At 48.8% G+C, this 20,439-nt stretch overlaps 1 protein-coding gene and 1 pseudogene across 1 annotated transcript; both read left to right on the forward strand.

The window, feature by feature from the left end:
* Positions 1-635: 635 nt before the first annotated feature.
* Positions 636-3,414, forward strand: LOC136653099 (olfactory receptor 5F1-like; annotated as a pseudogene).
* A 12,096-nt stretch (positions 3,415-15,510) lies between these two features.
* Positions 15,511-19,356, forward strand: LOC136653100 (olfactory receptor 5AR1-like; the record flags this gene model as incomplete). Its single annotated transcript, XM_066630023.1, has 2 exons — positions 15,511-15,536; positions 18,417-19,356. Coding segments are annotated over 2 exons (966 nt in total), but the record flags the coding sequence as incomplete, so codon positions are not given.
* Between the last annotated feature and the right edge of the window lie 1,083 nt (positions 19,357-20,439).

Below are 20,439 nucleotides of genomic sequence, written 5' to 3' on the forward strand. Positions count from 1 at the left end.
GGGAAAGTGGTATTCCCAAACAACCCAGGAGCCCAACCTGGGGGCGGAGGAGCATGAGTGCCCGCTGCCGCCCCAGGAACCTGGGCGAATCCGCTGACAGCTCCAGGCTGATGTGAACCCCCGAAAAAATATGGATAGGGGGCCCTTCACTGAGCCCATGGCCATCCCTGCCCGCCCAGGGCAGCGGAGGGCACCGCCGTGCCCTCCCTCTCATCCCATACCGAACCCACACTACTTCCTGCATCCAATAGTGCCTCACCTGCAGCGCTCGGAGCTGGCTGCGTGCCCCTCTGTGCTGCCTGCGTGGCACCTGTGACCTCCACTTCCGGGACACAGTCTCTCTGTGCCGATGATTCAGGTGTACCAGCATTCCCCTGTTACTGCACACGCTTCCTGCAAGATAAAAGCTCGCTGAGGCGGGCTCCACGTCCCTTTCTAGTGGACCTACGGAGTGGGGTCGCTACTCCAGACACCCTACCCCCATCGCCTTTACTGTGCCCCCAGAGTGTTTTTTCCCTCTCCCTGGCCTCAAAATGCGCAAGCAGCGCTCGCCCTCCGATGAAGACCCAAGAGGGGAAGGAGGAGGAGCTGGCCATTTCGGGGCCTTACCCCCCCACTTCTGACTCTTCTTACCCATGCCGCACCTGAAACCAAATGTCACCTCTCCCAGTGCTAGATTCACAGAGGATACGAGTGCCAATGGAACAAAAACGCTAGAAGTGGGCAGAAGCCCCCGCTCCGAGGTGCTCCCTCGCCGCCTTCACCGCCCTGAAGCGGGCCCCGTCCTTCGCTCCTGGCACTCTGCAGATCCACAGAGCTCCCTCTGCGCTCTCAGCCACGCAGTCGCCGGCCGCACCCTTGCCACACACCGCTTTCCAGCGGCGGGAAGTACCTCTCCCCTCTCCCATTGCTGCGCCCTCCAACGAGGGGTTAGAGGCTCCTCCGCCTCTCCGCTGCCCACCCGGGCTCGCCCTCGCCACTCCCAAGAGTGCGCCCGCGCTGGCAGGGCCGCTGAGCTCGCTCCCTTTGGGACGCGCCTGTCCCTGTTGCTGGCTGGGAGCTAACTGAGCCCAGCCCGAGCGCATGCTCAGGCAGGTGCTCCTGGCCCAACCCACCCCTGGCCGCAACAACTAATTACGGCCAAGCCACAGCCTGGCTGCACGAGGCTGGGGGATGGGGGCAATCCGGTGCTGGCGCCGATCTGGTGCCAACAGCTGTTATGAAATTTCCAGCATTAACAGTATAAAGTGTGATGCTGTCTCCTGCCTAGGATGTTACAGTATCTTGGCTGAAGATGGACTCCATCAATCTTTAAGGAATACAAAACCAAACAAGTGTCACAGGATTTGTCCTCAAGGGATTCTCTATTGATCTAAAGAACAAGAGTCTTCTCTTTGCTATAGGCCTGTTCGTCTACCTGTTGACTTCGGCAGGGAATCTAGTCATCATTATATTGATCAGAGTTGACCAACGCCTCAAAGCTCCCATGTACTTCCTCTTGGGGAATCTCTCTTTTGTAGAGATCTGTTACACATCTACCGCAGTTCCAAAGATGCTGTGGGACCTCTTATCAGGGGACAAATCCATCTCCTTCATAGGATGTGCTCTCCAAATGTATTTCTTTGTCACTTTGGGAGGCACAGAATGTGTACTTCTCTCAGCCATGGCTTATGACTGCTATGCAGCCATCAGTCACCCTCTGCACTATACCCTGCTCATGAGACAGCCCATCCGTGGCATTTTGCTGGCGGTTTTGTGGATTATTGGCAATATCAATTCTGTTGTCAACACAGCATTAATCTTTTCCCTAGATTTCTGCCATTCCAATGAAATTGACCATTTTTTCTGTGACATTCCACCTATTCTGCACCTTTCTTGCTCTGATGTATTTCTTGTCAAGTTGATGAACTTCACTATCTCTGTGTGTGTCATTATTGTGCCTTTCTCCCTGACTCTTCTTTCCTAACATCCTCATTGTCTCTGCAGTGCTTAAAATCCACAAGACTCGTGGTAGGATCAAGGCATTCTCTACCTGTGCTTCCCACCTCACTGTGGTGAGCATCTTCTATGGCACCATCATTTACACCTATATACGTCCTTCCTCAAACCATTCCTTGGAAGAGGATCGCCTGGTTTTTGTGTTGTATGCCATCATTACTCCCCTGCTAAACCCCTTGATCTACAGCTTTAGGAACAAGGAAGTGCAGGGGGCCTTTTGGAGACGCTTGGGAAAAACAGGTTATAAGTATGGGATCAATGTCTTGAGAAGGTCTGATGTGACACACAGTCAATTGGTAGCCCAACCATATCCTGCACTGGAACAGGAAGGTTGACTAGCCTGTGCTGTATCCAGCGCAGGGTAGGAGGTGGCTGTTGTGCAACTTGGAATAAGGTCTTATTGGTCACCTGTTGGTTTCCTTCTTCTTCTGACCTAGGTACAAAATATGTGCTCAACTCTATGTGTACTAATTGTTGAAACACTAATGCATTTGTAAAGGCCTCTGCTAAAAAAACATAATAAAGATTGATGGAAAATCTCCCAGTGATTTAGTAAGAGTTTGCAAAAGTTAGGGAGGGCCTTCAATGTTCCTCTCATCTTCACAAGTTGTTTATCTAAAGGGGCATGTCAGGAACATAACAGGGGTTAGGTTATTGGGGGAGCTGCTCCTGTCATACCCCCATGTCATGTCCATAGCGGGAGGTGGCCCCTTCCCTGGGGTTGTAGGCGAGCACGAGGGGCTTACCCAGTCCTTGAGCGATGGTCGGCGACGGATAAACAGACGGGAGGCGGGTGCAGTTGTTTGATACAAGTGGTTTAATAACGTCAACCGTTTCACATTCATGAGGCCTGTTTCTTCACAGGCCTCCGTACATTAAGCCGACTTATGGCGGCGACGTTGGGTGGTCCCTGGACCTGACCCTCCCCGTTTCTGGGTGTTCTCAGCCCCAGGCTTCAGCTCCGCATCCCTCGCACCGCGGTCGGGCTCTTGTCGGATATACCTCTACTGATCGGGGTCAGGCTGCCTGGCCTCGGGAGGGCCCCTGCTGTCTCTGTGCAGGTTCTCCAGCCAGCTGGCCCCCTCAGGGTACAGTGGTCTCTGCGACCCAGTCTCTCTGGGAGTTGCCCTCTGGGTCCAGGAGGGTCCTGGGTCAGAGAAGTCTTCCCCCCAGCCTCCTCTCTCCAGGGCGGATCCCCATCCCCTGCCTCTGTAGGCCTTGCTCTTATCCCTTAGGCAGGGAAGCTGCTTTCCCTCTTGATTGCCTTGGGTCTTACTCCCCTCAGGAGAGGAGCGACCTCTCCCTTCCCTCTCCAGGCTCCTTATGAGGCCTCTTCCCTCTTAGGCCGGCCCCACCCCTCCTAACCACGTGCTTGCCTGGTGTTCCCAGCTGGTCCTCATTCCTCCTCCCGGGTAGGTGCTTGGTAAGGGACCCCAGTCCTGCGCGTACTCGGGTTTTACTTCTGAGTAGGCCTCTACCCCAGAGGAGACCCTTGCTCCTGGGGAGCTCCCCACTGCCTGGGCTGGATCCAGGTGACAAACCCCCCCCCCCGCCAAGACCGGGGCCACGGAGTCACTAGGCCACAGATTCCAGGTGTCCTGCCGGGAAAGAAAGTCGGCATTAGCGTGCCTCCCGCCCTTCCGATACTGCACCTTAAAGGCGTACGGCTGTAAGGACATGTAACACCGTGGCAAACGGGGGTTTGTGTCCTACATCCGGTGCAGCCAGATCAGAGGGGCATGGTCTGTGATCAGGGTAAAAGGGGCACCCAGCAAGTAGTACTTGAGGGTTTGTAGGGCCCACTTGATGGCTAGGGCCTCCCGCTCAATCACAGAATAGTGGCGCTCTGCTGGGGTGAGTTTCCTGCTCAAGTACATCACAGGACGGTCATATGGGGGATCCCCCTGGGCCAGCACAGCCCCTAGGCCAACACCTGAGGCATCGGTTTGCACTATGAAGGGGCGGTCAAAGTCTGTTGCTTGCAGCACCGGCTCCGAGCACAACGCTGCCTTGATGTCCTGGAAGGCCCTTTCGCAGGACTCAGTCCACTCTATCCGCCTTCCGGGCTTCCCTCTCAGCAGATCCATGAGAGGTGCAGCCATTGAGGCGTAATTGGGGATAAAGGACCGATAGTACCCCGAAAGCCCTAGGAAGCGCTGCACTTCCCGGTGGTTCCGGGGCCTTGCTTGCCCCCATAGTACATGCACTTTGTCCATAACAGGACAGACTTGCCCCCCCCCACTACATGCCTCAGGTACTGGGTCTGTCTTAGCCCAATGACACACTTGGCAGGGTTCGCTGTCAGCCCTGCCTGCCTCAGCGCCTCTAAGACAGCTTCTAAATCCTTCAGGTGCTGCCCCCAATCACGGTTGAAGATAATGTCATCGATATAGGCAGCCGCGTAGGCTTGGTGGTCCTGCAGCACCTGGTCCATCAGCCGCTGGAACGTGGCCGCTGCCCCGTGCAGCCCAAAGGGCACACGTGTGAACTGAAAGAGCCCTTGGGGGCGGCAAAGGCCGTTTTTTCCCGTGAGGAGGGGGTCAAGGGGATCTGCCAGTATGCCTTGGTTAAGTCTAATTTAGACAGATACCGGGCACCCCCTAAGTGTTCTAACATTCCCGGGACGGCGGGCATGGGGTAGGCGTCAAATCTTGATATCTTGTTCACCTGCCAGAAGTCAATGCAGACCCTGGTAGACCCGTCTGGCTTGGGCACCAGGACTGGGTGGCTGCGCCAGGCGCTCCGTGAGGGTTCTATTACTTCCAGGCATCACATCGCCTCTACCTCCTGGCGGAGGGTCTCTTCCATATGTTTTGGCCACCTCCGGGCGGGCGCTCTTACCACCCGCCCTTCCTTGGTTGCGATGCGATGGGACGCCCGGTGGGTACACCCAGGGATGGTCGAAAACATGTCCTGAAACTTGTTTTCGAGGTCCCTTACCTGTGTGACTTGGCTGGTGGTGAGATCTCCCCGCAGTCCCACAGGGTGGACGCTCCCCGCTTTGGTTCCCGAGGGCCCGAATTCTTCCTCCTCGCCAAGGAGGCATTCTTGTGCCCACCAGGCCTTCAATAAATTCACATGGTACGTTTGTACTTCGGGGTGATGGTCTTGCCTACGCAGCTCGTAATCTACTGGACCCACCTGCCGCACCACTTCATAGGGTCCCTGCCACTGGGCCAACAGTTTAGAGTCCGTGGTGGGTAGCAGCAATAGCACCCGATCCCCCAGATGGAAGGCTCGGGGCCTGACCCGGCGGTTGTACTGGCCTTTCTATACGAGTTGGGCTTCCCTCATGTGCAGCCCTGCCCAGTCCGCCAGTTGGGTCAACCTTTCCCTCAAGTCCGCTACATACTGGATGTAGGACTTGGGTTGTCCCTGGGGCCGCTCCCAGTCCTCCCTTACTAGGTCAAGCAGGCCTTTGGGCTTGCGCCCAAATAGCAGCTCAAACGGGGAGAACCCCGTTGATGCCTGCGGTACCTCCCGGACCGCGAACAACAAGGGATCTAACAACTGGGCCCAACTGCCTGGTTGCTCGTGGACAAACCGGCGCAACATCCCCTTTAGGGTCTGGTTGAATCGTTCCACGAGTCTGTTTTTCGGAGGGTGGTACACCGAGGTTCTCAAGGGCCACACCCGGAGGAGATCCCATAGCTCCCTGAACACCCGGCTCATAAAGTTGGTTCCTTGGTCAGTCACCACTTCCCCGGGGAACCCTACTCTTGAAAACACCCGCAGTAGTTCCCGGGCCACGGTCTGGGCCCCCGTCTTTCGCAGTGGGATGGCTTCCGGGTACCAGGTGGCATAGTCTACTATCACCAGGATGTGGGTAAAGCCACCCCTGGCAGCCGGGAGTGGTCCCACCAAGTCAATCCCCACCCGTTCGAAGGGGACCCCTACTACCGGCAAAGGGATCAACCCCCCTCCAGGTGGTCCCCATGGTTGTACCCTTTGACATTCCAGGCAGCTTGCACAATACCTGTGCACCTGGCTGTGAATGCCAGGCCAGTAGAACCGCTGCGTCAGCCTCTGAAGGGTATTTCCTGCAGCTAGGTGTCCTGATGTGGGGACGCTATGCGCTATTCTGAGCGCATAGGCTCGCAAGGGCTGTGGCACTACTAGTTGGTCCACCTCCTGGTTCGATTGGGGGTCCCAGCCCACCCTGTACAGGACATCCCTTTTGAAGACGAATTTGATTCCCCCGTCTCTTGGGGAAGGGTTGGCCGCTTGGGCTAACGCAGGGCCTAGCATGGGGTCCTCCCTCTGCAACTCTTGTAAGTCTCTGTCTGGGGGTAGAGGGGCCTCAGTGGCCCCCGCCTCGCCGTCCCTCACTACTTCACCCAGCGCCCCCTCATGGGCCTCTTCCTGGGCCAGTAACGTTTTGAAGTTAGGCCAGTCCCTTCCTATCACAGCTCCGTAGTTGAGCTGGGGCACCACACCAACCTGCAGGAACTAGCACATCCCCCCGACCTTCATCTTGGCCCACCGCAGGCTGTAGGGTCGGACATCCCCATGGATGCACCGAATCAATAGGGTGGCGTCCAGGGGTTCGCCCCGGGCTTGTTGAACCAAGGTTTGGGTGCACCCCGAGTTCAACAAAGCCCACACGGGGTGTCCGTCCACCCAGGCCTTTACCAGTGGGCGCGTCTCCTTCCAGGCCCCCTTTACCTGGGCTGCGGACCATGCATCTGCCTGAGAACAGTCCATCACAGGGCAGTCCCTCCTTATGTGGCCCAGCTGGCCACAGGAAAAACAAACAACGGGGTTGGCCCGGGCGTGTGCGAGGGTTGATGTGCCTTCGAGCCCTTGTTCCGGTCGATGACCGGCATATGGTGCTCGAGCCGGCAGGAGCGGTGGTGGCCCTCCGTGGTGTCGTGCCCGTCGCTCATCCCAGCTTCCGCCGCGGGCCGCAGGCGGTGTGATGGTGGATCACCAGCTGATAGGTCTCGTGTTGGATCTGGGTTGCATGCCCTGCACTCCACTGGCGAAACTAGTACTGGTCACGGCTTCAAACATTTCCATGAGCGTGATCGCTTTCTCCAACGTGGCAGGCTGGTTGCACAGCACCCAGTTCTGTGCTGCTTGTGGCAAGATCGAGACAAAGTGTTCGATCATTACTAGTTCTGCAACCTCCTGCGCAGAACGCACGGTCGGCTTGAGCCAGCGTAAGCCATTGCTGCGGATCCGATTCCCCGCCAATCGCACACTGCCACTTCGGGGCAGGTCTACTTCACGTAGTCTCCGTCGATACATCTCTTCGGAGACGTTCAGGGTCCCCAGTATAGTGGACTTTACCGTGGCGCAGGTGGCGGCCTCCTCAGGCGTGAGGGTGTCTACCGCCTCCTGGGTGACCCCCGTGAGGCATGGCGTTAAGATGGCAGCCCACTGTGCAGGGGGCCATGCTGCTGCCACCGCAATGCGCTCAAAGGTATTGAGATACGCCTCGGGGTCGACTTCAGGGCCCATCTTCATCAGGCAGATGGGAGGAGCGCGGTCCAAACCCCCCACGGGAACTGTCGGCATAGCTGAGGGAGGTCCGACCTGGGTTCTGGCCGTCGTCAGGTTGTGCAACAGGGTCTGTTGCTGGTCTGCCAGCGTGGCCAGCAGCCGCTGTTGTCCTTCCGCCAGAGTCTGTTGTTGGACCATCCACCACCGCATCCATTCGGGTGGTCCGGCCCCTTCGGGCTCCCCAGGGCTTGTTGGGGCACAGCCCGCATTCTCCACCATTGTCACATCCATAGCGGGAGGTGGCCCCTTCCCTGGGGTTGTAGGCGAGTGCGAGGGGCTTACCCAGTCCTTGAGCGATGGTCGGCGACGGATAAACAGACGGGAGGCGGGTGCAGTTGTTTGATACAAGCGGTTTAATAACGTCAACCGTTTCACATTCATGAGGCCTGTTTCTTCACAGGCCTCCGTACATTAAGCTGACTTGTGGCGGCGACGTTGGGTGGTCCCTGGACCTGACCCTCTCTATTTCTGGGCATTCTCAGCCCCAGGCTTCAGCTCCGCACCCCTCGCACCGAGGTCTGGCTCTTGTTGGATATACCTCTACTGATCGGGGTCAGGCTGCCTGGTCTCGGGAGGGCCCCTGCTGTCTCTGTGCAGGTTCTCCAGCCAGCTGGCCCCCTCAGGGTACAGTGGGCTTCAATGCCCCATCTCTGCGACCCAGTCTCTCTGGGAGTTGCCCTCTAGGTCCAGGAGGGTCCTGGGTCAGGGAAGTCTTCCCCCCAGCCTCCTCTCTCCGGGGCAGATCCCCATCCCCTGCCTCTGTAGGCCTTGCTCCTATCCCTTAGGCAGGGAAGCTGCTTTCCCTCTTGATTGCCTTGGGTCTTACTCCCCTCAGGAGAGGACCGACCTCTCCCTTCCCTCTCCAGGCTCCTTATGAGGCCTCTTCCCTCTTGGGCCGGCCCCACCCCTCCTAACAACGTGCTTGCCTGGTGTTCCCAGCTGGTCCTCATTCCTCCTCCCGGGTAGGTGCTTGGTAAGGGACCCCAGTCCCGCGCGTACTCGGGATTTACTTCTGAGTAGGCCTCTACCCCAGAGGAGACTCTTGTTCCTGGGGAGCTCCCCGCTGCCTGGGCTGGATCCAGGTGACACCCCGCATGCCCCAAAATGCTCCTAATTCGCACACCCTGTTTTCCTCCCCCTACTCCCATCAAATGCTTACCTATACCAGCAGGTACAACTGAGTCTGATGATTTCCGTCTAGTGTTTCCACCTCTTGCAACAGCACTTGCAAAAATTGCCATTGTTAGCGCGCACAGCTCACTGCCATCCGCCATTTTACAGTAGCAGAAAACCTTCAGACCGCCGTAAATGGCGTGCGCTGTCCTGACACTAGTTAGGATTGAACCATGTGGCAAGGTCTGTCTAGAACAGGAGCAAGTGCAGCCAGAAGACCAATTATGGCCCACACCTGCTTATCCAGGATTAAGGTGGGGTCCAGGAGCATTACCAATTTGTGTACCTGATCCTTCCTGCGGAATTCAACCTCATCAAGAACCAGTTAACATAATGTCATTGTCCACAGCATAAGGAGAATTTCTATCTTGCCCATATTTCATTTTAATGTATGGTGCAGATTTGTGATTAAATGACCATCTGAGCATAAATATCATCCTCTTGTGAAGAGGAAAAGCTTGCCATATGTCACGTAATTGCCACTCTATGTATATTCTGTTGCTTCAGCAACATCTCTCTGAACATTATGTGTTTCATATTTATATATGCCTGTGTTTGCCTACTAGTGTGAAAGACATTCAAATCAGGAAATGCATCCAGAATGCACTTTCATTGTGCAAAGTTACAGAGCTACAATTTCCTCACTTGCTCCTTTTTTAATAGCAAGAAGTTATAAGGGAAGTACAAGAGATGGACACTTCATAATTGCCTTTTTCTTTTTTAATTAGATGTTTTCAGCTATCAGATGGGGAATGTTAATTACCTGGACCTGATCCAATGTATGTTATGATGACTTCGGAGTGTGGCATTTTAAGGTTGTGTTTATCATCCTGTGACTTGCAATATGTCCAAGAAAATAATTATGAATGTTCCTCTATACCTCAAATGTTGTGTATCTTGTGCTAAACTACCTCTACCGAATACTCTTTCTTGAATTCCCAAAAGGAATAAATAATGTTATCTGTAAGAATCAAAATAGTATGTAGCAATCATTCCCCTGGGCACATCACACTGGCGTATTTGCCTAGCCTGGTCTGTGTACTGTATGATTTGGAACTGTGGCTTGAAGGAGCCAGAGGGAGAAGTATTGGTGAACTTGCTCCTGGCAATTTAAGAGGATTTCTCTTTTATTGAGATGCAGTCCAGGATGGAGCTTCAGAATGGCTTACTTACTGCATAAAACAAAAAGATCAATACTGAGCAGGTAAGGTTATAATTGAAATACCATGTGTGATGAACAACATCCTCATTATTTTATTACTTTATTACAACCTATGCTGGGCTTGCAATTCAGAATCTAGCTAGATCATTATAGGTTACAATTCAGGCTCCAGCCAAGATTCTATCATTATCATTATTAATTTCTGGCATTCCATCATCATTTATGACCAGATCTTTAAGCACATGAAATGATTAAATATTTGTTGACTTCACTGTCTTCAGGAAGACATTCTGAGATGTATTGCATTAGTAAAGATGAAACAAGTGATGTCAGCAGCTAATTTCAATGAAAACTCATAAAAATTTGCGTTTAGATCTGAAACCAGTTCTTTTCCTCAGTCCAACAACTAGTTCACACATGTATGTTGCCCGCTTGATGGCTGCAGCGAAGCTTGCATGTGTGAGCCATCACACCTCACAGTCACCAGTTCAAATCACACTCCACAGTTTAATCTTATATTAACAGAAATGAGTTTTAAAATATGATTGCAGCTGCATGCAAGCTCCTTTCCCATCACACTAAACTGGAGAACGTTGGGCAGTATAAGAATGTGGTGGAGCAGGTCACAAGGTCGTCGTCCCGTCCTGTCCAATCCGTCCATCCCCCCACTACATAAGTGGCAATCCAATGAGGAAACAAGAGCTTAGCACTTGGGCTGAAGAAAGGTGACTGGTAGGGGAAGTTTCAGAGGGAAACCAATGGGTAAGGAAGAGATAAGAACCCTTTTCTCACCCCAAAATTCTCCACTACAAATGGCATCATCCCAGTTGTGATTTCTTCAAAGGAGAAGCATGGGCCAGGTTTACATGTTGGAGGAAAAGGGAGAACTGGGAGTTCCCCTCTTGGACAATGCTGTGCTTGAGGAAAGTGATGCATTATTTTCCTCTGACAGATATGCCACATGCAGTTAATTATTTGTGGGGAAGAGGCTAGGAGGAGAAGAATTAGTAGCATGCTCTCAGGTTCTTATAATGAACTTACCAAATTCAGTGGAGACAGCCTCTAGCTAAAGTTCAGATACATTCATTAAAAATATATCCATCAGTAGCCATTACAAGTCCCCAAACCCTTATTTCAGGCTGCAGTTCAATCCACACATTCCTGGGAGTAAGCCCCATCAACTAGAATGAGACTTACTCCTGAGTAGACTTGGGCTAACAGAGGTAGAAAACAAATCTCTGTGGGCCCAATCCAATCTAACTTTCTAGCACCAGTGCTGCCACAATGCAGCTCCGAGGTAAAGGAACAAATGTTCCCAGACCTTGAGGAGGCCTCTGTGACTGCCTCCCCATCACAGGATGCAGTGCATGCCCCATTGGCACAGCTGCACCGGCACTGAAAAATTGAATGGGATGGGGCCCAAAGTCATCTGGAATGCGTAAGCATTGTGTACTTGTTACAGTATGTATCTCTGTCAAGTTCTGGGGAGTGTAATAATTCATTTCATTTAAACGGCACCATTTAGAGTCCAATTCTATTCTTATCCCCCCCCCACTGGTGCAGCCACGCCAAAAATGGGCACACTGTTTCCAGTAGGGGAGGACAAATCAGGAGGCTTCATAGGCAAAAGGAGTTTAAATCCCCTGACACTTTTGTAAGCCTCCTGCACCTCAGTGGGTTTCCTCAGACTAGCAATTTCACTAGTGGAAGTTTAGGGAGAAGGAGGTGGGGAGGCTGAAGAAAAGGGGGATAGGATCCAGTGCATGCCCCCCACAGCCTCCCTGCCTCCCTTTAATACAGTATGTGGTCCTAGAACTGGAATTTTCCTTACCTTGATATATTGATGATGCAATGGTAAGAGGGTTTTCTGGGACATGGCAGAGTAAGGGCTATTTGCCCCAAGGGGGGAGAGATAAAATAAGTATAAAGAATAAACACTGTTTCATATGAATCTGTTATTCAAACAAATCTAGAATCTGTTAACTTTAAAGTTAAAAACAAATATTAGGAGATCCAATCACAACTCTCTTCCAAAAAGTGTATCTTGGGGGAAAAAAATGTTCTGTGTTATATTTAGCTTGATCTGTGCATCCAAATTTTGTCTCTGGTTGTAACACTGGAGTTACCCCTGCCCTGATACAACACTGTTACAATCAGAAGGGAAGATGATGTGCTTAAAAATACTTAATGTGCGGTGGTTGGAGAAAAGCATTTTTAGTGTCAGCAGGGAATGGAGTTCAGGTGCGGAGGTAGGCTAACCCCCCACCAAATTCCATTATAATGGGGTTGGATCAGATATTCCCATAGTCCTGGGAACTGGAGTTTATGAAAGCGAATGTTTCTTCTTGAAAAGTTAAAGGTATATAAATTCTGTGAGTTTCTGAGAGTTCATTAGGAGGAAGAAGCTGGAAAGAGAGAGAGAAAGCAAAGAATGGAAGGCAGCGCAAATGCTTTCTAGGGATTGAAAAAAAAAAAGAACTGCTGTTGTGCTTTGACTGTTGTCATGCTTGTATTTGTGTGGCTAAACCCTCTATTCCATGTGCCACCTTTTGACAAATATTTCATTTAATATTCCCTCACAGATGGAGCCCCTACATCGGATGGTGCAGAATGGCACAGATGTTACTGAATGAATGAATGAATGAATAAACCTTTATTAGGCATAGATAGAGAAATCATAAAAGCAAACATAATTAGTCCTAGTCCCGTTTATCAAAAACGGAGTTAAGATACTAAATTACTAATAAAACATTTACAGTTCAACATAAAATATCAACATTTTGACAAATTACATTAAGAAGGCTTGGAAGTCACCAAAAGTAAAAATTTAGAAATTCCCTCTAGCACATCTGGTGAGCAGTCATTTAGGAGACACTTCAGTTTTGCCTCATCCGAAAGCCCATTCATTTTGCCGAGAAGTGGAGTCATGTAAGTGTGGCGGGATCTAGTGTGCCGAGGACAATAAAAAAGAATGTGTATGATTGATTCAACGTTTCCCAAATTACAAGGGCAGAGGCGTTCTTTATATGGTATTTGCCTATATCTACCTTCTGTGACCTTGGATGGAAACACATTGAATCTTGCCAAAGAGATTGCACGACGTTCAGAGGGGTTGATCAGAATACTCAGATAAGGAGCCATTTGCCCATACTTTAGCGGGATAGAGAAATTAAGAGGGGAGCAAATCCTAGAAGCAAGTTCAAAGAGGTTTTGTGCCTCAATGTCTAGCATTCTTTGCTTTACCCTTTGATAAACTTCAGGGAATGGATAGAAACTTAAAAAATCCAATGAAAAACCAATTGATTCGATTTTTGATTTAATTTGGCTATACCATTTAGAAGAACCAGACTCAGATAGCATTCTGGATAGGAGACTGCCTGGTTTCACGTTATAATGTAATAGGAGCCAATAGCGTATGGTTAAAAGCCATGCTCTTGATACTAAGAGCGATTGTCCGGTCTCCAAACATAATGCAGAGTATTGCACCCCTGCTAAGTAGGTAAGAGGCACTTTTTCAAGTGGGTGCTCCTTTTTTTAGCAGGGGGAGAGTAACTGGCCCACCTCATCCCAGCACTGTCTGTTCTAGTGGCAGTCTGCTGGTATTCATTTTTGCATCTTTTTAGATTGTGAGCCCTTTTGGGACAGGGAGCCATTTACGTTATTTGATTTTTCTCTGTAAACCGCTTTGTGAACTTTTAGTTGAAAAGCGGTATATAAATACTGTTGATTGATTGATTGGTACAGATTTAGGTAAACCCAGGATAGCCCTCAAAAATTTTGCTTGGATACTCTCAAGGGTGTGATTTATAGAGCTAATCCAGATAGGGCACCCGTACAGGAGCTGTGCCGATACCTTGGCGTTAAATACCTTGAGAGCAGCTGGTATATAACGATTGCCCTGACTAAAAAAGAATCGATTGGTGCTCTGCAAAGTGACACGGGCCAAGTTGGTAACCAATTTTTGATGAGTACCCCAGCAAAGATTGTAATGGAAGTGAATTCCAAGGTATTTAAAGCTTTTGACCTGTTCCAGTTTCTCCCCTCCGATAGACCAAGTACCTGGGCTCCATGATTTTGAAAAGACCATAACTTTGGTTTTCTGAGAGTTCAGTTCAAGTTTGTTACATTTCAGATAGTCAGAAGTTCTATTTAAAAGTCGCTTAAGTCCAATAGGTGTACAGGATACTAGCACTGCATCATCTGCATAAAGCAATGCTGGAATATGCATTGAACCTAGTTTGGAAAAATGTCCATCTATCTGAAGCAAAAAGGGGGTAAAATCGTGCAGAAAAAGATTAAAAAGAGTGGGTGCTAAAATGCACCCCTGTTTCACTCCCCTTTCGACCTGAATTTTGGGGGTCAATTTCCCCGAAGATGTAATTTTAATTTGGCAGGTGGTGCCTGTATAAAGCTTCTGAATAAGAGTTAGAAGTCTAGGGTCTATATTGAGTTTAACTAGTTTGTCCCATAGCAGCGATCTATTAACGGAGTCAAAGGCTCCTTTAAGATCCAGAAAAGCAACATATAATTTTTGATTTTTTAGCCTTGTGTACTTGTCAATCAGATGAGCTAAAACAGCACAGTGATCAATTGGTGAAGATCCTTTTCGAAATCCTATCTGATCCCACCCTGGAAGGCCCAGATCTTCCATCCAGGATAGCAGCTTGTTTAAAAGATGTTTTGCATAAAGTTTTCCCCCCACTGATAAAAGGCTTATAGGTCTAAAATTGGAGGGATCACGATGGTCGCCTTTTTTGTAAATAGGCACTATAGTAGCATTTGTCCATTCAGCTGGTATTATACCTGTTTGGTCCACCACTGTGAATAATGAGGATAGAATAGGGGCCCACCATTCGGGGTCCACTTTCAGGATCTCTGACAATACCAAATCTGGCCCAGGAGCTTTCCCTTGTTTACTTTGAGAGACTAGCTCTATAATTTCTTCAGTGGATACAGGAGGCCATGGGGTGGTTGCTGAAGGATTTAAAGTAAAAGATGCTAAGCCACTTTCACCCTCTTGGCAATATAAGGTGGAGAAAAAGCGGCACCACTCTTGTGGGGAGATGACCATCTGAGAGCGAGGTGCAGTTTTCTGAGCAGAATTGGTGATTATACCCCAAAATTGCTTAGAATTTTTATGTTCTATGGCGGCTAGTAGTTTATACCACAAGCGGGAAGCATAATTATGTCGCTTTTCTTGGATCAGTTGTTTCAGCTGCTTCTTTAGAATAAAATATGTATCGGGAATTTGAATAGCCCCTGAATAGCGGTATTGCTGGTAAACGGATCTAATCTGATTTTTGAGATCCATACAATCCCTATCAAACCAAGGGGATATTGTTTGGGATCCCTCCCCTATACCACCTTTAGCAGAGGGTATACTAGTGTAGGAGACTAAAGTGGATGAAACCCTAGAGATTAATAACTCATATATCTTAATTAGTTCTATCGGATCTGACTCATCTAAAAGTTGGATTCTATAGCTCTTGTACGGCTCCGTGTAGAGCAGTTTGCTCATTTTCTGATTAATTGTAGTATTCCACATGATTTTAGGCCTAATTTCATATTCATTTTCAAGCTCTACATCAGGGGTGGAGTACTGGAAAGAACCTAAATCTAGCTTGAGTATTAAAGGAAAATGGTCACTCATTCCTAGATCATCAACCAAAAAAATCAATAACATTGACCTTGAGGTGAAGTGGAACCAAGAAATAATCTATAACACTGGAACCAATGGCTGAAGCATAAGTGAATTCACCTGAATTGGGGAAATCTACAAGGCCATTTAACCATATTGTATTAAAATTGACACAGAATCTGGCCAAATAGAGGCCAGCTGCATTTGTTTTATTATCTTTGGAAAATCTTTCTAAAGAAAATAAATCAAGGGGAGATGAATCAGGATCTAAGTTTGCGGCAGTACTGAGCAACGGCTCTGAATTTCCAACCCTGGCGTTGAAATCGTCACCGATAAGACAATGGCATGAAGGAAATTCCATGTCTAACTCTGTGACAATTTTACAGAAGGTGCTCCAATTCTGGGATAATAATTGGTTGTTCAAGCCAGGAGGAAGATAAACATTTACAATTATTAACTGAAGATTGTTAAGAATAAGCTTGACTGCATGACATAATTTGCTAGTTGTCTTGGTGACCACCAGTTCTGAATTTAGCTGGGAAGAGACAAAAATTGTCATCCCCACTTGCAAACGCCCCTTGGAGCTTATTCTATAAGCTGGAATGTTGTAGGTATTAAAACCTTGAAGGTGTAAAGGAATTTGAGACCAGGTTTCCTGCAAAAGGATTACGTGAAAATCACATAAATATCTCTGGAAAGTCTCATCATTAACCTTGCTATGCCATCCCACAATATTCCAAGAAAGAAGTTTTAAATATGTCCTTGATGTGAGATCAGGTGTTGCAGATGTAAGTCAATCTGATGGGAGAGCTTGAATGTCTTCCTCTCCACGTCCCAAAGAAATAAGCTTCTGTGTTTTAGACGGTTGAACAGCAGATGGTCGGTGGGGAACGTTAGAGTTCGACTGAGCAGTCCTTGTTCCAATAGCAGTTGAGGTCATGGTCATCTGTCCATCCATAGAGTCTTTAAGTTGGACTCTAATCTTATCCAAATTATCAATAACTTTGGCTTGCTCTCCAGCAGACAAATTTTTAAAGGCCTCCAAAACCTCTGAGGAAAGAGATCCCTCCTCAGCCTCCAGTTGGAACAAAAGTTCTCTAAAATCTAGGTCTTCTTCACCAGTATTGTCTTGGGTGCGTATAGTTTCCAGTCTCATATTACTTCCATTGACCACGCTGGATTTCTGGAGAGCAGCGCTAACGCCAGATGATTGTAAATAAGCTGTTGGTTGTTCTATGTTGGGTGCCTTACCAGCAGTGTTTATTGGCTCCCCAAAGAGTTCAGCAGGAGGGGATGTTTGTTCAACTGTTTCTCCTCCACCTTCTTGTGTAGAGGCCAGTAGAAGTACCAAGTCCTGAGAGTCATCCAGCTCTGCCAATTCTCTCTCAGAGGGGGGAGCTGTATCCATGTCCTCCACATGGCAAACCTGACTTGAATGGACCATAGCCTCTACTGCCACTGTGGGAAGTACCCTAGGCGTTCTGGGCGTTAGCCTTGCCAAGGATTCCTCGAGGGAGGCTGTCATCTCTTCCAATTCATTTATGGCTGTATTCAGAGGGTTTTCCAAAATATCTTGTGGATTTTTAGCACTGCTCCTCTGTGAATCATTAGCAGCACAAGTCCAGGGCAGATTTTTCAAAGTATTTTGAGAGTTAACTACATAGCTCTCCAGCGGGTCATTAGCAGCAGCAGTCGTAGGCTCCACGCCAAGCCTCTCAAACCTTGACCTTGGAATGATAACAGCTGGAGGAGCTGCAGATAAGTGTTTAGAAGGCAGCATTGGTGGCCGGCTTATATCTGTAAAAACTCTCATTGCTCTTATTTCATAGGAGTTCAGAAAACCCTGCATTCTGAAAAGCATCAGGGGGATGGTCGGGCTTGCAAATTCCAGCCTCAATTTTGTTCTATCTGGAGGGGCAGCCAATCGCTGGTAATATTTTAAATCAATACATCTGGGTTCCGATCTAAGTAATCTAGCCAGCGAATCCACAATTTTAAATTTATTTAGCCATTTACCAACATTATACACATTCTTTTTGAGTTCAAGGGTCACCTGTTTCACTAGAAGATGCTGAGATACAGATGGATTCTCTATCTTCTCCATGTTCTCCTTTCTCTTCCCCCACTCTTAGGCTTGGGAGTTAAGCTTTTTTGCCTTTTATGCCTCTCGGGTTTAGGAGTGAAGCTTTTATGCCTCCCATGTGTCTGCTGTTGCGGTGGCTGGGGGTCAACAAAATGTTTACAAAACAATTCTCGGAGGGAGTTAACTGACTCCTGGAGGGTGCTAACACGGGAGGCTGTACATTTTATTTCTTGAAAGAAAATCAAGGCGGTCCTCCCTGATATCACACACTGCTCCGCCATAAGAGGCAACAAGGGACTGTTAGGTGGAAACATACCCTCCTTACCCTCCTTTGAGTTCTGAAGTTTGTCCGCGTCAGTGTTATCTTCCAGGAGGCAGTCGGTAAGAATAGTATTTTCCTTTGTTGGAGAGGAGGGTGTAGAAGCTGTGTTGTGTCTCCCAGCTTGCAGAGATCTTTCATAAACAGGTTCAGAGGCATTCTCGCAGCACTCCCCATTTTCCTTTCCAACAGCAGAAGGTGATGATTCCAATACAGAGAATTTGTTTGTAGAAGCAGGGATGCAAGTCTCAATTGCTGTCTCAGTCCAGCCTGATAAATCCTCTAAGCAGAGATGCTTGGCAGCTTTCGTTGGAGAGCCCCGACCCGGGGAAACTCTTTGGCGTTTCTTTTTCCTCCCCATGATTCTTTATCTGTTGAATTCCCCAGCAGTCAGAATCCAATCCAAAGCAATCCAAAGCTTGTCGATTATAAAATCAAGTAAAAAATAGCAGAGCCACAAGAGGGAACCTTGTCAATAAAAGAAAATTAGGTATGCTGAGAAAGTGGACCAAAAACTGGCACACAGATGTTGTTTTAGGAGCACTCCAACAAAAGAGCTGTTAGCCAGAAGCCCTGTTACTGAATTTATACTCCTGGGGCTCTCCAGTGACCCAGACGTCCAACTCATTCTCTTTGGTCTCTTTCTCCTTTGCTACTTGATGGCCCTAGGTGGAAACACTCTCATTCTTCTCATCACCGCTTTGGACAGCAGACTGCACAACCCCATGTATTTCTTTCTGGGTAATCTCTCTGTCGTGGACATTGGGTTCACATCTTCCACTGTTCCCAAGATGCTGATAAGTTATCTCTCTCAGGACAAGCGAATCTCCCTTGCTGGTTCCTTCTCCAAAATGTATTTCTTCATCTCCTTTGGTGGCGTTGAATGCCTCCTGCTGGGTGTGATGGCATATGACCGGTATGCTGCCATTTGCCACCCACTGCACTATGGTGTATTCATGAACCCCAAAACGTGTGTGTGGCTGGCAGCATCTGCCTGGATTCTGGGCTTGGTTAACTCTGGTGTGCACTCTGGCATGATGTCCCTTTTGTCATTCTGCTGGGACAATGTCATCCGACACTTCTTTTGTGACATCCCACCCCTGTTTCAGCTCTCCTGTTCTGACACTCAGGCCAATCAAATTGCGACCTTTGTGGTGGGTGGAGGTGTGATCATGTGTTCATTTCTGGTTACTCGGGTGTCGTACGTCTATATAGTTTCGGCCATTGTCAGGATCCGCACCAAGGAAGGGCGTCTCAAGGCCTTTTCTACCTGTGCTTCTCACCTGACTGTGGTCAACATCTACTTTGGCACCATCATCTTCACATACATCCGTCCCAACTCCACATACTCCCAGGAGCAGGATCGGATTTTGTCTGTGCTATACGGGATTCTCACACCAATGCTTAATCCAATCATCTATAGCTTGAGAAACAAGGATGTGCAAGGGGCACTCCGGAAAGCCATGGGTAGGGCATAAAACTACATTCACAGAATCCAAATGATTGTGGGTTTTCTGCTTCAATATTGTGAAGCCAAGACTCCGTTCTCTATATTAGCTATATTAAATATGCTTCTGCCTGCCTTGCGGAACTTTCAGGTTTCACTCTTGGAGCAGAGGATGTTTGTGATACAATCCACTTTTGAAAGTGTCCCACATTTCAGATATAAATCACAAAGTGGTTTGGAATGAAATTGCTGTTTGAGAAAAAGATGTCCAAATCAGGACGTTTCCTCGGTCCCCTTCCTCAACCAAGTCCCTTGTGCTTATTGAATTTGTGAGCTCCTCAGAGCAAGGACTTCTCTTCTAATGTAAAGTACCATGCACATTGATGGTGCTATATTTTTATTATTAATAATAATAATTACATCCCACTGGGTGCAAGAAGTTATCAATTTCTCTGGAGTACAGACACTGTCTTTAATTTTGAATCTACAGAGGGTGGAATGGTTAAGACCTGTCTGATTTACACTCAGCACAGGTTCTTCTCCTGGAATTTATAGCTGAATCCAGTGACCTTGATGTAGGTAAGAACGTAAAAACAGCCCCACTGGATCAGGCCATAGGCCCATCTAGTCCAGCTTCCTGTATCTCACAGCAGCCCACCACATGCCCCAGGGAGCACACCAGATAACAAGAGAACTGCATCCTGGTGCCCTCCCTTGCATCTGACATTCTGACATAGCCCATTTCTAAAATCAGGAGGTTGTACATGCACATCATGGCTTGTAACCTGTAATGGATTTTTCCTCCAGAAACTTGTCTTTTAAAGGCGTCCAGGCCAGTCGCCATCACCACATCCTGTGGCAAGGAGTTCCACAGACCAACCACATGCCGAGTAAAGAAATATTTTCTTTTGTCTGTTCTCACTCTCCCAACACTCAATTTTAGCGGATGTCCCCTGGTTCTGATGTTATATGAGAGTGTAAAGAGCATCTCTCTATCCACTCTGTCCATCCCCTGCATCATTTTGAATGTCTCAATCATGTCCCCCATCAGATGTCTCTTTTCTAGGCTGAAGAGGCCCAAACGCCGTAGCCTTTCCTCATAAGGAAGGTGCCC

The sequence above is a fragment of the Tiliqua scincoides genome, chromosome 5, assembly GCF_035046505.1.
Source record: "Tiliqua scincoides isolate rTilSci1 chromosome 5, rTilSci1.hap2, whole genome shotgun sequence".
NCBI classification, from domain to species: Eukaryota; Metazoa; Chordata; class Lepidosauria; order Squamata; family Scincidae; genus Tiliqua; species Tiliqua scincoides.